The following is a 19,005-nucleotide window of genomic DNA, read 5'->3' as shown; positions in this document are numbered from 1 at the left end:
TTAAGTACACAATTTATAGTTATTGAATAATTTTATTTACAAAAAATATATTAATAAATTAACAAAATATAATGTATATTGCACTGTATAACTATTTAAGATACAAAAATATAAAAAAACTTATGATAAATTGTAATTCTTAAAATTAATTTTTTTTATTGAAATATAAAAGTGTTTAGATAACTTTGGCACGTTTTGATCATACAATACTTTCCATGTTGTTATTGTCAGGTAATACACTTAATGATTTTGGCATTTTACTGTGTTCTATGACAGGTACTGCACTATTCTCCATTAAATCTAAAATCATAAAAATGTGGTTTTTAAAATTGGTATATAGGAGTAAGATATTGTTGTCATTAACATAAAATAATATTGTAATAAAAATTATATGTTGTCACTAATGTTTTAATATGGTAAATAAGTAAATCAAATGTATACTGCATTGTTTTCTGCTTGAACCGTTTAAAAAAAGATTAGTGGTTTATTCCAAGTATAATTTTTTTAATTTGTAGAAGATAAATAATAATATAGACAGTACAGTATAGGTATATCGTAGATACACGGTTAACATTACACAATATGTTAGTATTTGACTAAGTTTTATAAGTTATAAGATTTAGTGAACATGTAATCAGTATTTACTACTGTTAATTAAATCAATATACCTAGCGAGGGGGTGGTAATGATAAATATTTGCTTTTCTCAATTTCCATTATTTTGTTAATTCAAATTTAACTAATCTTCGTGAAAGTACTTAAGTGCTACCAATCATAAAATATATTCTACTTACTGGACAATGAAGGTGAGGGGCCTTGGGAGTTGCTAAACATTTTGGTACTATATCCAGAATCATTGCATGGAATATCATCGTGACGCCGAGCTGTCAGATAGTCCAACCGCCATCGTAAGTTTGGGTCCATGACCGTGGTATCAATAGCACATTCTGTTCGAAACCGGTTCTCCAACTCGCTGTCATTGTCGCTCACTTCTTCAGACACCTGCACAACACAAGTTTACATAATGTAGTGCTACCTATGTTACCACAATTAACTACAAGTTCATAAGAAGTTTCCGGTCAACGAATATTGGTTAAGGTAGGTATATAGATATATAGCCATATAGACACTGTAATTTGTCATTTATTGAAATTGTACGGTTATATTTAATTTAACATAAAATATAACTTACTATTATTGTTTAAATTAACCATTAAATAAAACATAAACCCGTTTATTTAAATTATAGGTACGTAAATATTACGTAGCTAAAAATATTTTTTTTGATAATTCTAGTTAATTGATAAAAAAATAAATAAATAAGTTTAATTGTTAAATATAACTTAAGCAAATCCATGTTACAATCATTATGATTGATGATATTATATGTGTTTTAAAAGAGAAGAAAACAATGATCTCTTACTTCAAATAAAATAGGTAATATAAGTATATAATAAGCGTCATATATACCTAATAGATCAAAGCAGCAGTAAGGGGGAGGGAGGCATCAGAGAAAACACCAAATTCATATATATAAATGTGTTGATTTACATTTTACACAATAAATAGGTAAATAAGTTAAAAAAATATATAAATAAGTGCACTCTATTTTTTAACCAGTCTTATTGTAGCTGAATTTCCCTATCAGATTTTGTTTGACCTAAGGTAAGTTTTAATTCTTATGAGGGCATAAAACGTATGTTTAGGAGTTCCTCGAGTAACAATAGGTAATGTGAAGAACAATTGTGAAAGTGTTTTGATGTTCGGTAAAAGGTCTTTGCAGTGTTTCATTACTTCTATTGTAATTAGTTGCACGTTTTATCTGTTCTTCCATTGATTTGTATACGTGTGTAGTTCAGTATTCAAGCTATATTGCATTAGGAAGATCATTTTCGTATGTAAAAGTAACCGATGATAAAATTGAATTATCATCATATAGATGAAAACTACATGGAATTAAGCCTTGAGATGGTAATGTTTATTTTAACCTTTCACAAAATCTATACTTTACCTATAGGTATATTATACAATTCTCATTGTGATGTTATCAAAGAGAAAACCATATGTACTACAACTATAATATTATTGGTAAAATACGTAACATTGATAAGTTGAAAAAATATACGTTAAATGTCAGACAACTGCGCAATAATAATTTACACGAAAAAACATATCTTTATCAACTTTATCCCTTTGCTATAATCAATGCTATAATTCTTTTTTTCTAAATATATATCGTAAAAACACTTTATGTAAATATTTGTAAAATAAATATAATTATTGTTTACCTGTTGAAGTTTTTCATTTGATCGCTTCAGCTGTTTCTCAACTGAACACAATCTTCGATTTATATTATCCTCGGTACGACAAATCTGCCGTTTCAATTTTTTTGTATTATGGTCTAATCGAGCTTCTAACTCTTTGAAAAAGGGTGCACAATAACATGTGTACCCTACTCCTACTGGTCCTTTTCTAATATTTCCAGCTAAGTCTAAATAATATTGTTCACCTGCGTGTAATGGTTCTTCAGGTAAAGAGTTCAGCTTTGGTTTCGGAAACTCCTTAGTATCCGGAAAATAATGACAACCGTAGGGAGACCATTGTTTTTTAATACTCGTATCAGTTCGTTTTTTACTCTAAAATCATAATTATTATTATAAAATTAATTATATTTGTTTTGATTATTTGTATGTAAATGCACATACTTCCTTCGAATCATTTTTCGTTTTTGAACTGCTGCCTTTCTTTTTGTACATGGGATTCTTTAAAATTTCTAAAATATCAGTCAAATTTTTACGTTCTGCAATATCTCTGGCAGTTTCATTTTGCTAAAATAAAACACAATATATTAGGTTATACTATGCTTAAAAATAGTATTAATTTTATTTAATAATGTTTTTTTAGAATTTAGTGTTTTTAAATTTGGTATATATATAAATGATACACACATATTGAATACTATAATATTTTAAAATTTGGTGGTATACAATTTAATAATAGTAATACTTTAATAGAATATGCAGTGGCGTAACTGAGGGCCCGCAGACCCCGTGTTGCGGGGGGGGGGCACGGTAATTTGGGGCCTTTGGTTATAGGATTATATTTTGCTATAAAAATATATTAGAGGCCTATTTTTAATATTTTTTTATTTTTGCGGGGGGGGGGCATATTTTTCGTTACGCCACTGAGTATATGCGATTTACTGTATTACTAGGTAGGTACTGAATTACATAATATCATTAAATAATTATATGATGTTTCGCTTGAACGGACTAAATAAATAAAATAATACGTATACAGTTATAAATTACCTTATTTTTTAATGTAGTATTACATTTAGCTTGCAAAATTATTTTAGTTAATTTTTTCCTGGCCATAGCTGCAGCAATATGCAGCACTGTATCGCCATTCTGTTCAACATTAAAAACAGATATTAATTTATTGATTTATTGTGTGTCACAATCCTTAATGTGTACGTGTTTATTAAACATAATCATTTTATACTAACTTTATTTTGTTCAGAAACTTTACACTGAGCACTTATTAATATTCTCAGTACTCCGGCGTGTCCATATCTGGCGCTTGTGTGAAGCGGCGTATCACCATACTAAAACATTGAAAAGTAACAACAAATATTTACTATAAATTGCACTTACACTTTTATAATTTTAAACATTTAGATCTGAATTCATATATATATATATACTTATTTGTTAATAGTTCTTATTTTATTTTAGGTTTTAATTAAAGGAAAATTTTAACTGTTCTTTTAGGAATCATAAAGAATAGCGTACTAGATACTGTTCAAAAGTATCTTACACATTATGTCAACAAAATCACACCCAGCGTACAGAATTAATACAGGCGTGTCTAAACATATTTAACGGTTTATTTTATAATCTGCGAAACAAAAACATTCATTACGGTTATCAAAGCGTTTATAATGGTTGACTATACTCTGAGGGGGATAAGTGAAAATATACAACATTAGCCGAGATACTGGAACCAATAATTGAGTTCCTGTTGGATTTGTTCCAGAAAATTGAAGTAGGTACTTACTGTTGCCAATATAAACGTATTTTTGTGGCTACCATAAAATTGTATAGATACGTATTTAAATGTATCAGTGATTTGATAAAAATGTTTTATTTGTTTTATAAAATTAATCAAAACATAGATGATTGTTGAATATTATGAGTTAAATGACAATCAGCCGACCATTATAGTATGATATGCAGAACAAGCTCAAAAGGGAAATGGTAAAAGAAAACGAGAATATGATGCATTATGCTGTATATAGATGTGATGTCCGATGCACATACTCGGTTAAAATAATATGACATATTAACTAGAAGAACCGGTACTAGCCATGAAATCATTTGATTCCGGTTTATGGTATTATATAAAATATAAATCAAAAGCATTGAATCACGATCGTAAGAATATAATATAGGCGTATATTAATCGAAACGTTCACTAATGGTAACTATTCCTAACCTGCAGTAAGTACATCATCTTTATAAAGATGGTTGTTGTTGCAAAACATGCACAGTATATCACAATACAAAGCACACTAAGCCACAAACCATCTCGTAACTCAATCTTATCTATTAAAGATACGCGCCGGGTAAATGAATAATATATTGTATAAAAAACAAATTTTATAATTTTATAATGTAATTATTAAGCTGCAACGCTTATCTGTTTTTTATATATATATAAATATGTCAAAATACAATTTTTTTTTGTTGGGCATAAAAATTAGGTTCTAATATATTATTAATTCTACATACGTTATTTTGGACATCCGGATCACATCCGGCGAGTAGGAGCTCCCGACAGCTTTGGTTGTGTCCGTTCTGGCAGCACAAATGCAATGCAGACGATCCTCCATAATTTTTGCGGTCCAAGTCGCTGCCGGAAGATGCGAGCAACGCCACTGTTTTGCTATAACCCTTCCAGCTAGCCTCGTGTAAGGCCGTATTACCATGCTATATTATAAATACAATAAGCGTCATTATAACAAATTAACAAAAATGAAATATTAATTATTATACTACATATAGTAGATACGTAACAATAAGTATCAAATTATATATTCAAGAATATTTGATATTAATTATTGATGAGTGGTACGTGATTGGATTCTGAAAAATACCTTTAAATACCTATGTATGTTTAAAAACGAAACAAAATTCGACAGAAATCGACTTCACTTTGTTCCAAAAAGATATATTTCTCTACAGCTATGTAATATAATTATTATAATTCTAGTCACTGTACAACATGCAACACGAGCAGTATACGAATATATTGACTTGAGAGTGCTTACTGTCTGGCTCCCCACCCTCAAAATATATATTAAATTAATATGTTAGTGATTTACTTAAAACCTATACCAATATCAACATACGAGTATACACCAAACCCTAACAGGCAACCATTCTCCATCAAGCGTGCAGCATCCGTCTGTGGGTTTGTTTTTTTTTTTAAACATATAATATTCTAGCTACACCTTTATCTAGTTATTAATTAGTAACTATTGTACACAGTATATAGAAATATACTGTGCAAGAGCCGTGTCAAGTGTCACTAAAAACCCTGCGAACGTGGAGCGCATTAGTTGAACAAAGTTTCCCTCCCTCTCCCCCAATGCTTACACTAATACCTCGACTTGAGCTCACCAGGTTGTCGTGCAGGTTGACGTTGGCGTCGTGTCGCAACAGCAGTCGCAGCACGTCCAAGTGGCCTTCAGCCGCGGCAATTTGCACGGCCGAATAACCGACAGCGTCCTGGGCGTTGGCATCCACGGACCCGGCGGCCAATAGTTCGGCCACCGAGCCACTGTCGCCCGTCGACGCGGCGTAATGCAGGGCCGTTCGGCCATCGTCTAGCATCGGTTCCTCAACCGGGTTCAGATCCACCATTCCAAGATTTTGGCATTATCTGCAAAACATCAAAACATTGTGTGATTATTTAGTATCTCTTTTCATCAAATAAGATTATTCTAAATTACAAAAATAAGTGTTTGCAGAGGGAGATTGTAGAATATCCAAGTTAGGTTAGGTTTAGGTTTTTACTCGCAACCAGGGCCGGATTTAGGGGAGGGCTGAGTGGGCTGCAGCCCATGGACCCCCACAATTTTATGATATTTTATTAAGTAAAAAATATATTTTCTTGTTTATGTATAAGAGACCCCCACAATTCATTCAGCCCTCGAGCTAAAACACACCTAAATCTACCCCTGCTCGAGGTCATTTAAGGGCGCCATATTTTGAAACTGTAAGTATGTGTCTATATTATATTATAAATTATAATCTTATTTTCAAACTTAGTAGTTTAATTTCATTTTGATTTGATTATGATTATGAATGTACGAGTATATTTAAAGGTACGACTAAATAAAGGTATTATAAGTTTGATATAAAATCCAATATAAGTCTTGTAAGCAAATGGAAATATTCTTAATGATATTCCTATCCAATTAAATTTGGTATTGTATTTATATTTTATATTCATTATTTACAGAATAGTTTTTAAATATTAACTTTAAATTAAAATTATATACTTACACCATGTATAGGTACATTATTATACACTGCATGTAATATGTATACAACTATATAGAAGATTACAAAGTATGATACGTGCATATTTGAGCTATGTTACGCTATAGAATTTCCTAGTAAGTTACAAATAATAAGGTAAATTTAGTTATATTTTGTTACGACATTTTAAGAAAGTTTCGTACAAAAGTTTGAAACTTGGAGTTCTGGCGTGACGTAGATGAATATTCGCGTATACTTTAAAATAATATTTATACTATAAAAATACAGTTGGTCGAATACGAAGGTTGCTAATTATCGTGACAACATATCATATGTATGAATATTATGACGTACTAAAATTGATATTTTTTAGAATAATTATGGTGTACATAATATATTATAAGCTATTATATTAATTACTATGTATATTAATAATAATGTTATGTTATGGATTACCAACTAAATATTTTGTGTCTAAGAATATTCGATGGTTTAATGGATTGTTAAACACTTGGTATTATTTATATTATTTTTTTATGAAAGAGCATCAGTATATAAGTGAATACCGGAGTATCAGGGGGCGGTAACCTACAGTTGATGAGTGAAAGCATCACGTGCGTGTGTATGTGAGTATGTGACAGGAATGTAGATTGCTATATGACAAAGATGTTTATTTTTAATTTTAATAATATTTACTCGTTGTAATTAATTTAAATTAATGAATCAGCTTTAATTCTTCTTAGACAACATAATTATTTTCTTATCAATATTATGACATGCATAACGTAAGTAATGATAAGTAATACTTAAATACATAGTAGTAATAATTTATTATCTTTCGTTAGTAGTAATGCTTAATAGTTTTGAAAAGTATTATTGTCTATTGTTTAATACGTATTGGTAGTCAATGGCAAAACTGAGCTCGGGATGAGGGGGGAGGTGGATGAGAGTTTCTGTGGCCCGTATCATAAATTTAATTTATAATAAATTACATATGAGATATATTGAGGAAAATTTATTTTTATAATTTATAGATTCTAAATGAATGTATTGATTTTCAAATATGTGTTTCTAATTTTCAACCTATCATTACTTTTGACTTTTGAGAGCAGTAAAAATGTTTTGATTTTCAAAATTGGCGGTGGTTTCTGATAGCAAAGTGGATCTATAGTTGGTACTTTTGGGAGTCAAAAGCAACAAAAATTCCAGCACCTATTTTTATAACCTGAAAAAAAAATTAAGGACAAACGAGAATTTTTAAGTTAATCCAATTTTCGACAAAACCGATTTTATTGTTTTGGCGTAACTCTAAAACAAATGAACGTATAGATACTTATTTTTTTTCAATTTTTTAGTTTTCACTTATCTTAAATTTTGACCAAATGTTTATATTATCATTTTCATCGTACGATCAAATTCTCAAAATGTTTTAATTCTTTTTAAACTTTTTATTGGCAATTGGCATGACAAATATTCAATCTTTTTTTAAATTTCTTTCTTTAATATGAAATAATTAATGATAAAATGTATTCGTTGAGTAAAAATTATAAATTTGAACAAAATTACTTATTTAAAGACAAATAACGATTGTACGCTTATATTTGGCAATGTGACAATGTATAGAACTTTAGTCACTACAATGAAATATTTAAATATACAACTTCAATGATGTAGGTATGTCACCATTATATAATATTATAAACACAATATATGATGAGGCTAATACAACAATACAGTTATGGATTACACATTTTAAATTAACTTCGAACCTCTATACTTCCTTAATTTATTGTGTTACCTATAATTTATAAGTGTAATAACATTTAAAAAGCTTATTTTAGATTTGGTTTCAAGCAAAAGTGTGTATTATAGTGTATAACTCTAAAATTGAACCAAGTTTCAAACATTAGTAGGCCACTATACCTCAATGTTATAATTAGACTTTAAACTATATAGGTAATAAATAATTACATTGTAAACTATTCTATGTGCACTTGATTGAGCGTTTCTCTATAATACACTGATTACTGACTGAAAATATCGCATTTTTACACCCCTAAACACAGTCTATAAAGTAGGTAGGCAATTGTTTAATTATTTACTTTTACTTTAGTTGAATATTAGCCTTGGCAACAGATAAATGTTATATATAGGACATATGTAGTAGCCATTGGGTAGCTAATTTGTTTTGTATTCAATTAGTAACTGGTAAATACGCTATACAATATACATAGTATAGTATTATAGTATACACTATACAGGGTCATTACATATATTTATACTTTTATACTTAGGTGCATATACTAACGCCTGGCGGGATTGTAATATTATATTACCATTCTATATTATGTATCGTATATTTATATAAAATGTATACTATTTGTGTCTTATGGTTTAATTTTACCATGCTGGTAATGTTGAAATTTCTCTTTTTTAATATTTATTTATAAATATATTTTAGATATCAATATATATATATAATATATATAGGTATTTAGTATTTACTAACCATATGTCCATATGCATACGTCCTATATATAACTTCTCAATATAAAAAGTTAGAAAATTGAATATTCATGAATTTTAATTGCGATTAATTTATAGATAAATTACGTAAGTAGTAGGTACTTATAAAATAACAACTGAATCATTAATTATAGGTATCTATTATATGCTATAAATATTTAATTAATAAATATAAAGATATATTTAAAAGAAAGAATTCAAATAAACCATTAGATAATTTATATGATTTTAAATTTCGAGTAAAATGAAAACGTCTTTATTCCGACTCGTATATACAAATATCAATAAGTAACATTAAATTTGATGTATAATATACAGTACAGTAGCGTGTATAGAAATTAATTTTTGAGGAGGTTAAAAAAATGTATAATAATATTATATATAATATTATAACAATCAAAATCAATGCCCATACCAACCATACATTTCAGGGGGGGGTTGAACGCTTGAACCCCTAAACCCTCCTTATATACGCCACTGATAATATATAATTACACGTAGAACCTAAACATCATACAAGAAAAAACAACATTTATGTTGAAATGTATAAAATATTAATTTGTTATAAGTTACATTAGTTATTAGTATATTACTCACTGTGTAATATAATAATATCGTTATTATTATCGATTTTTGCTTCAAATGGAAATATAATCAATAATAGATAAACTTTAAATCATACATTCATACAACATATTGTACTTAATTTCATGTTATTTATTGTAATAAGAAATTTTTAATTTCAGATTTTATATCTTATATCTCAAAATCTGCAATGTACGCAAATTAAATAATCAAAACATCCGTACGTATTTTTTTCTCGAGAAACCTTCCACATCTCATATTATATACCTACTCTCATTTCAAATCCGTGACTCGTCAAGCATAATGTTATATCGTGTTTCCTGTTGAAAATTCCATCTGGAACGAACACACGTACCGAACTTGAACAATTTTGAATTGAATTTTACTAATTACCAAACCAAATCATTTTACTATGCAATATAGATATAAATATTAACTGTCAAACCTAGAAATTCGGCTTACGAGAGCACTTTGATTACCTGTACCTATATGACTGTATATAGGTAGGTAATTACCACGTCTTACTGCACGTCTGAATTTATATTTATTCTTCGTTCTATTATACTCAGGTGTGTAAACACCTAATACTTTTTTACGGTTCTTGGCAGATTAAAAATATCCATGGGTGGACGGCTAATATTTTTATTGTATTGTACATATTTACGTATTATGTGCCTAAGTACTTATACGCGCACGGTTGATGTAGCGTGACAAATTGCAGATGGCATTCATGTCCGCTTGTTGTTTGTACACATTTTATTCTTTCAGTGTATCCAGGGCACATGGCGTACTTTTAAATTACATAACGGATATGCAGATGATGTGTACCTATTCGGGGCATCGTAGGTAGGTATATAATAATTGTGTGTAAAAATAATGAGAAAAAAATCACACAATAATTTTCTGTGCAAACAGTGGATGCGACGTGCGATTGTGTGAATTTGTTTGTTGTTTTTTTTTCTTTTACAAGGTAAAAAAAATTGTGTGTAGGTATAACTACCAAATATTTATTATCGGGAAAAAAATTAATCGAATTTATGATAGATTAACGCTGGTGACTGGCAAATTCGATTAGTATGTTTAAAAGAAGAACGTGATCAATAATAAATTTGGACACGCATGTATATATATAATATATAAATACCAACGTTATTACCACAGCTAGAGCACGTTTTTCTTGATCGGTATTTTAGCTGGGTACCTATAGGCTATAATGCTATTGCTATAAACCATGATATATACCTTCGCTGATCTTATTATTATATTATAAACCTATATCTATATAATATAATAAGGTACTATATATTATACACCTACAAGTCATATTCTGTTAAAATTTAACTAACAATAATATATTGTACAATGTACATTCCTCCAATCAATTTCTATTGTATTAATATGCAAATTTTACCATAATGTAAATCCACATGAATAAGTCTATTTTCTATTATCTGTAATTTATAATTATACTGTTACAAATACGCAATATTAATATGCTAAGCGTGTTTTATAAAATTTAAATGTATAATAACAATGACAATATAACATTATGAATCATTTAAAAATACATTTAAACGGAGAAGTTTGTTTTTATACTTTTTTTGAAAATATTAATCTCCAAAAGAATATTATGTTTATTATTATGATTTAAGGTTTAAATATAATATTTTAAAGTATTACAATTTACTTTATATAACTGTATAATTCAACAAGTTTATTGTGAAATAATAATAAAACATATTCACACAAACGCGCGAAAAATGAAAAAAATAACGTTCATATAATTTACTTGTCAGTGTCTACAGACAACTGTTGTAAAAAATTAAATTGACATATATTATACATTTTACCTAGATACTTATAAAAAAATATTATATTATCTGATATGAATATATGATGTCTAAATAATGGGGACTAGTTTATTATCTCGACATCGCCGCATACCTTCATGCTTTTACGGTACCTTTTTAGTTATTAGGTACTATACTATATAAATGTGTTTATGAATATTATGTGTATATACTTATACTAAATATAGTTATTTTTTTAAATTATTATTTTTATTATTAAAAATGAAATTTGGGACTTGACTATTTTATATTTTATAATGAGCACAGTGCACACCTAAAACAATTAAATATGTGTTTTATGTCCTAACACTCATGTGAATATAAAAATACTAAAAAATGTGGTATGATAAGTTGTTTGCACGAAGAAAGATTTGGAGTTGAGGAACGGGTTCTATTGGAGATTAAAGCATTATGATACTATATTTAACTAACAGTGTGTTAGTTAAAAATTAAATGAATGGGATAGGCTTTATGAAAATTAACGCCTTTAAACTTAGACAGTGTTAATGAGTCTCAACTTCTCAAGTGGACTATTTTCTCAGTCATAAAATACTAAAATATAATGATATGAAGTATAAACATAAGATCAATTTATTGAAATCATTAATTTTATCATTATATTTTTTGATGATAGGTATTTAAATCAATTATTAAAAAACAATAATTAAAATAATAATGTGTCATAAAATCAAAGATATAAGATAAACAATCCAGCCATCAATATGACTATAATATAGGTTATGCCTATTTTAAACAGCTTTTATTCATTTTACATTTTAATATTACTAACAATGAATATCCCATTGCAATACAAATATATATGTAATATTAAAGCATTAGTCATACATTATAAGATTAAGTATAACCACTTACTTCTTTAAATATAAGAAATAATTAAATAATTATAATTAAACTATATGTATAATACGACGAAGAACGTTGATTGTAAATAAATTTAAATTGATGCCGAAAAGAAAGCGATCGGCAATCGACAGAAACTGTGGCGAGCCGATGTAATTTTGAATAACAATATCAGGTCATCGGGATGCGGGGAATGTAAAGTTAATATTGTAAACGTGGGTAGATGTCGTCGGTCATTGGTGTGTTTGATATAAAGAATTGTACTAAGTTCGTTTGCTTATAGATTTTCTTTAATGATATAAATATATCCAAACAGTACGTGCGTATTACTATTACATTTACAATATTCATATACAAATCAAAAAGTTATTAATTTTAATATCATATACTAGTATACTATACTATATAGCGCGCTAACACTTGATAATTTAATATGAAACATTTATACATCGGCTGTAGGTAGTAAAATGAATTTTTTAAACCAAAATCCATATATATATAATATAAACTCTTTTGTATGTACAGCTTGGAAAAATGATCACTATATGTATATAATAATTTATATAGGTCATAAGACACTGACCTAACTATGATAGTTTCGATTATAAAATAAACCGCAGAGCTTAACGATTTGCAAGAAACTGGTTACGGAATTAAAATATTTTTTTAGAAATAATGAGACTTGTCGTAGAAAATCGTCTAGTCATGAAGTCCCTTAGGCTTAGGTTAACGAGTGGGAGAGAATAGATAATCGTATACCTAGCCATGTGGCCAGTAAGCATTGTGAAATGTGATTTTTAAAATGTATTAGCAAGGATCAAAAAAAAAATATATTATAAATATCTACGTATAAGGCGTAACGATTGGTAAATTTCATTTACGGTAATTTTGACATAATGGAGATGTTAACCACTCACTAATATATTATTAAAAGAAAATTAATGGATAACAATATAAGTACATCAGGTACATAAAATATACAATATACATACGTTTGTGGATAATATAAATGCTGTGTATAAGTGTAACACAATTTCTCGCTCAATTTCTCTAATATTTGGACGATGTTATGGAAATGTGTTATATTATATGCCTATGACTATGTATTGTATATTATATTATGTATTGTACATTTGTACGTATACAGTATAACTATGTATAATATTATGTATGCCGTTTCTATTTTCCCAGGACGCCTAAACATTATATTGTATCGAAGGCGTTTGACTGGCGGAACAGATGAGTAAAATGATAACATTTAACACTATATTGTACCTATAGTTGTTGTACAGTTATTAATTTTCTAGTAAAATCCGCTATAACATACCTAACCATTATCTGCGTTCATCATAACGAGTAATGACATAAGGCAATAATGATTGTATATTATTTTATTTTATATTGTGTTTAAAAAAATACGACTTTCTCATTATTCAGCAATATAGTATATTGCGCATATGCTCGAAATTGGAATAATCATACCTATAGTCAAACAATCGGAAATACGTTAAAATACTGTTTGAAGAGAAAGATTCTGTATTTTTTTTTTTTTTTTTTTTTTTTTTATTGAGAACAATAGCTATAATTTTGTGTTTCGTGTTACCGTTTACGTATTTTAGGTGAGATTATAAATGATTGAAACTTGAAAGTCACCACAGGACGTTAATATATAGATACTCGTAATTTGAACATCAATAGTAAAATAAATTTTCGTGAACAGAGAGCAGACAAAAACGTGTAATAGAATACCTGTTTCATATTGTTTTTTTTACTATATTCAAAATTAATACTCATCATAATTCAAGTTCAAAAATATTTATGAAACGTCTCATACCATATAAGTTATAACTTATAACTAGAGTGATTTGTTAAAAAGGTATTGAGATAATAATAAATAATAATGACAGTTTGTAAAATAAATATAAAAATGTACCTATTGTACAAAATGTCAATGTTACCTATCTATTTATATGCGTAAACACGCATTGTTCTTATACCTTTTTATTTTGTCAAATATTTAATTTGTAGTAAAAAAATAATGTATACGTACATTAATACTCCTGGGTTTGATATTTGTATACTTTTAACGAAACATTAAATAATGTAACATGTAGCATACCTTAATGATAACTAAAAGTAGGCACCTATATTATAATAATAATATAAATATATTATATTTATTACTTATAAGTACAATGCTACACATTGGGCGTTGAAGATTCAGAGTTTTAATAATTTCGTACGCTACTATAACAGTGTTATACATAATATCCAAAATAATTGGTATACATACTTGTTTCTATATGTATATTGTATATATATATATATATGTGTGTGTGTGTCCATCTTTGTCCATCAACTATCATACAGATAATAATTGTATCAAAACAACTTGGGTGGTAAGTATTATTGCATTAAATAGTAAGGTTATAATTTAATTTTAATTTTTGATTTATAGAATAACATATCCTATATGTATCTATATAATTGCTATGCGTAGTTCAATTTTAAATAATAATAGCAAACATAGTGGTAACATAATAAATGTATTATTTACAACTTTGATGTATTTTTTTCATTTGATATTAAAACAATTATAATTTTTAACTAATAAAATAATATTTATAAAAGTATTTTAATAATTTAGTAGGTACCTAAATGAATACTTTAATATGATTTTGTATTATTTTAAACTTTAATTTTAAATATACTTTTGCGTGTATAAGAATATTCGTTTTATACATGCAAAAGTATAATTAGAAACTATTCAAGAATACATTTTCTAGTAGGGTAATCAAAAGCCCATTGTGGGCAGTGGGCCACGTGTTACTAGGACAGCATACGCTTATATGTCATATACGGGGAGACATTGTATACGTTGTTTGTATTTAATATATAATTATCTAATTAGTACATATTGTATTACGATATCTAAAGACATTCTAGATATATGACCACATCTTATAAATATGTTAGAGTAACATGTAATCGTTGTAATTTCACAAATTTATAATAACAATTCGTGTTATTGAAATAATATAGTAATCGAATTACATTAAAAAAATTATTAATATTGTATCATATTATAAATATTAAATGATTCACGTCTATATAAATATAGTAATAGTTATACGGTAATATTTAATGTAAGTCTAAAGAAGTGTTTAATATAATTTACTACTAGATCAAATCAATAAAATAATCATACATATTTATTTTCTCTATAACTACGTGCATTTTTATGTAAATCACGAATGTTTTAATTTCAGAGTATTTATTTGTTTTTGGATTTAAAGCATCAATAAAAAATGTATAAAAACTATTTACATTATTTTTTGTGTTAATTTATTTATTTGAAAAATACCTAATTTATAAAATATAATTATTACAATATATATGTATGCCTGGTTTTGTTATTATTATTCATTATTACTTATTACTATACAATAACTAATTAATTATTAACAATTAGTGACAATACCTATGTTATCTATTCAAGATAATATTAAATATAATTATAAAAATATACATTATACAATATTTATTTTAGAAATATGATCTATATTTTATATCGTGTTAATTGGGTTGTACAAATCTTTTTTCATAATACAATAAATATTATTGTAATTTATTTATTTATCTGATGTTTAACCTACCTAACCTTCTGATCCTATTTTATATAGGCTCTTCTATCGATTAGCGAATGCTATTTTTACTAATGATGTTACTCGAGTGATAATACTGAATGGCTTTTAGATTGAATACGACTAATAAATAGTAAATAACTACTCATTTGTTTGACCAAATTAATTTTTATGTCTTAGACTTCTTAGTTCTTAGTGTTTACCGCACTTACCAAGATCAACTAGTAAAATACTGACATTTGGATATTTTACTGATTAAGCCAAAGTCTTCCCGATATGTGTACTTTTACGTTTACCGTAGCATACTATATAAAATATAAATATTATGTGAATAAGAACATCGGCGCCAGGAGATTGATTAGACGCCACACGACGCCCATACGAAACGAATCTATGATATGGATACAGCTAGGTCTAGGTTGTAAAGTATAGACATTATAACGATTGTTATGATATTAGAAGAATTGATTAACAGTATTGAAAAGTATAGATGGAAAACTAATAACGGTCTCCTATAATATACATCGCTCCGATAAGGGCAAATAAATAATAATTATTAGGACATTAAAAAACGTGGGATTTGGTGTAACATAAATTATAATTATTTAATAACTTATTAGTTATTAGTTTATCATTATAGTATTTCATAGATAGATATTATTGAACATAACGTTTTAAATTTTGAAGAATAAAAGAAATATAAATATTTAATGAGTGAAGACTAGATAATTCTTAAGCTGTAGCCTGTAATTCATAGAATATACTATTTACTATATGTATAACTTGAATTTTACAACTTTAACAATAATTACGAGCTTTTAACCAATTATTGTTGATTGTAAAACGGTATGATAAATTAATAAAACAATAGCTCTTACCTATAATTGTTTCAAAAATCATAGTATTCACTTAAATGAGTACCTATACCTAGTTATTTAAGCTTCTATATGATTAAACAATTTAAATTTTGTCAATTAAATATGTTGTTACATATTTTTAAGCATGCATGACCTTATTATCAGCTACGTTTATAATCATTAAAAATAACATTTAATTTAAAAACTAGTTTTTTAAATAATAAGTCTGCATGCAGTTTCAATCATACAAAAGTATGTTGTTTTACTTCTTTAGGTCAACCTTATTTCATTACATACACCTCTTCAGAATTTGTTTAATAACAAGAAAATTACGTTGCACTTAAAATTGCTACAAATGAGAACAATCTTTTGATATAAGGTCAATCTTATAGAAGAAACTATATAATCAAGTACTTGAGTATATTTTATCGATAGATCAAATACTAACACACAATATAACTTAGATATTCATTGAAATATGGGTTAATATTAAAAATCACACGTAAAAATAAAAATAAATAATTGTTTTAATCCTTATTCAAAATATTACATTAATTGAACTATTTCAGGTATTCATAAACTATTTAGTGCAATTAAGATAAATAATAAAATATATAGTTCTACTCATATGTTGAATAGTCCTAGAAAACTAACATCCTTTAAAATCAAGTTACAGAAAATAAATATGTCATTAAATACAATATTGTATACATCTATATTCTATACCTATTATAATAAACAACAAAACAATTCCACTTTGAATTTAAACTACCATATTAAAATACTAGTTTTCGAAAATTAAGTTATATTCCTGTCGTAGCTAGTGTCATTATTGTAAAAATATGTGTAATTCAACATACTTTATTTACCTGTATATTACCTATATCGGCTATATCATATACATGTATAAAATATATTTTATATGACACAAAATATATGTTCTGTGTACAATATAGTATTCAATTTTGTTAAAACCAGTACTGTTGCTAATAGGTAATGCTGCAGAATGTAAGCTTAGTATTATATTATGCTACTTATACATTTATATCTTCATATATATAATGCAAAATCGAAAGCTTTGTTGTTGTTTTTAATTATTATGAACTAGAAGTGTTTAAATGCACTATTATATATATTTGCATAATAGTTAGGTATCATATTGTTTTAATTTTTTTTTTTTAGAAAGTTCGCGGTATAAATGAAAACATTTCATCGTGGATTATCGTGCATTGCGTATTCACCTTCATATATTAAGTATATATTATAATGTTAGGTTCGTGGATTATTGACGGGAAAACGAGAGACTTGGGTGTAGCGGCCAGAAATAATATTATGATAAAATAGGTATGTCAAAATATAGTTAACGTATTTTATGAGTGTAACGTAGTATAACTATTAACTCACCTACCTGCTGAAGATAAATCCAAATGCGTGGTGCACGCACACGTCGGATCGGCGGCGTCGGCGTTAGAAATCCGGAGGTCGACGAAATAAAGACGACTGATCGGCATAATATAATATATCCAAGTTCACCACAGGATCACATATTTCCGATATTGCGATGTACGTCGCGCACTATATTATGACGATGATAGCTGGCATCCGGCGGATTTGGCGGGCGCGATACACTTTTCGAAAAACGAGATAACGGCTAGTCGTTATAACATCGTATGCGATGACAGTAAGTTGTACGTGGAACTATGGACGATACGGCGGTATCGTGACGATCGCTCCGAGACACCGTGAACCGTGAGTAAAACGCGCGATTTACAACGACGAATGTACACAGCAGGCGCACGATATTGTTTTTGCCGTTGTTATTCGCGGGTAGAGCGTATTAACGGACGGACGGACGACGAGGACGGACGAACTCCGTGCACCGATTGACGTACATTACCGGGTATATAAACTACGGTGACCGATGCGAGAGACTCGCGGCGACGACCATCACGGTCGTATCGCTGTTTATAAAGAGACGGTTACGGGCGCGGTGCGCTGGAGTCTGGCGTACGTGTACGACTGCCGACGAGTGGCACCGCAACTCGGCAGTTGCACGGGAATGGGTTTAATAATAACAGCGTAGGTACATATGATATACTGTGGCGATGGTATACCTGTTGCGGCGTACAGGTGCC

General features: G+C 28.1%; 1 protein-coding gene across 3 annotated transcripts; it reads right to left on the bottom strand.

Annotated features, from left to right (window-relative positions):
* Positions 1-12: 12 nt before the first annotated feature.
* LOC114123441 (ankyrin repeat domain-containing protein 6-like) lies at positions 13-18,976 on the bottom strand. Of its 3 annotated transcripts, none has more exons than XM_050205005.1 (9): positions 18,275-18,976; positions 5,684-5,945; positions 4,793-4,990; positions 3,508-3,606; positions 3,311-3,409; positions 2,705-2,827; positions 2,288-2,635; positions 790-1,001; positions 13-300 (listed from the first exon to the last, which is right to left on the bottom strand). In XM_050205005.1, the coding sequence occupies exons 2-9, from the start codon at positions 5,924-5,926 to the stop codon at positions 285-287; spliced, it is 1,338 nt and encodes a 445-aa protein (XP_050060962.1). In that variant the 5' UTR covers positions 5,927-5,945; positions 18,275-18,976; the 3' UTR covers positions 13-284. The 3 variants fall into 3 exon arrangements, with proteins under 3 accessions (XP_050060962.1, XP_027842216.1, XP_027842217.1); XM_027986415.2 differs by having other exon boundaries at positions 794-1,001; positions 18,275-18,970; XM_027986416.2 differs by having other exon boundaries at positions 794-1,001; positions 18,279-18,970.
* Positions 18,977-19,005: the final 29 nt, after the last annotated feature.

The sequence above is a fragment of the Aphis gossypii genome, chromosome 3 (genome assembly GCF_020184175.1).
Source record: "Aphis gossypii isolate Hap1 chromosome 3, ASM2018417v2, whole genome shotgun sequence".
Classification (NCBI taxonomy): Eukaryota; Metazoa; Arthropoda; class Insecta; order Hemiptera; family Aphididae; genus Aphis; species Aphis gossypii.
This window is presented reverse-complemented; position numbering and strand designations above follow the sequence as displayed.

Bases quoted from the DNA above. Each gene is read 5' to 3' on its own strand.
- LOC114123441 (XM_027986415.2), bottom strand. From the start codon at position 5,926: ATGGTGGATCTGAACCCGGTTGAGGAACCGATGCTAGACGATGGCCGA. The intron at 4,991-5,683 runs GTGAGCTCAAGT...TTTATAATATAG, and splicing joins TCAACCTGCACGACAACCTG to CATGGTAATACGGCCTTACA. The intron at 2,636-2,704 runs GTATGTGCATTT...TTATGATTTTAG, and splicing joins CGAAAAATGATTCGAAGGAA to AGTAAAAAACGAACTGATAC.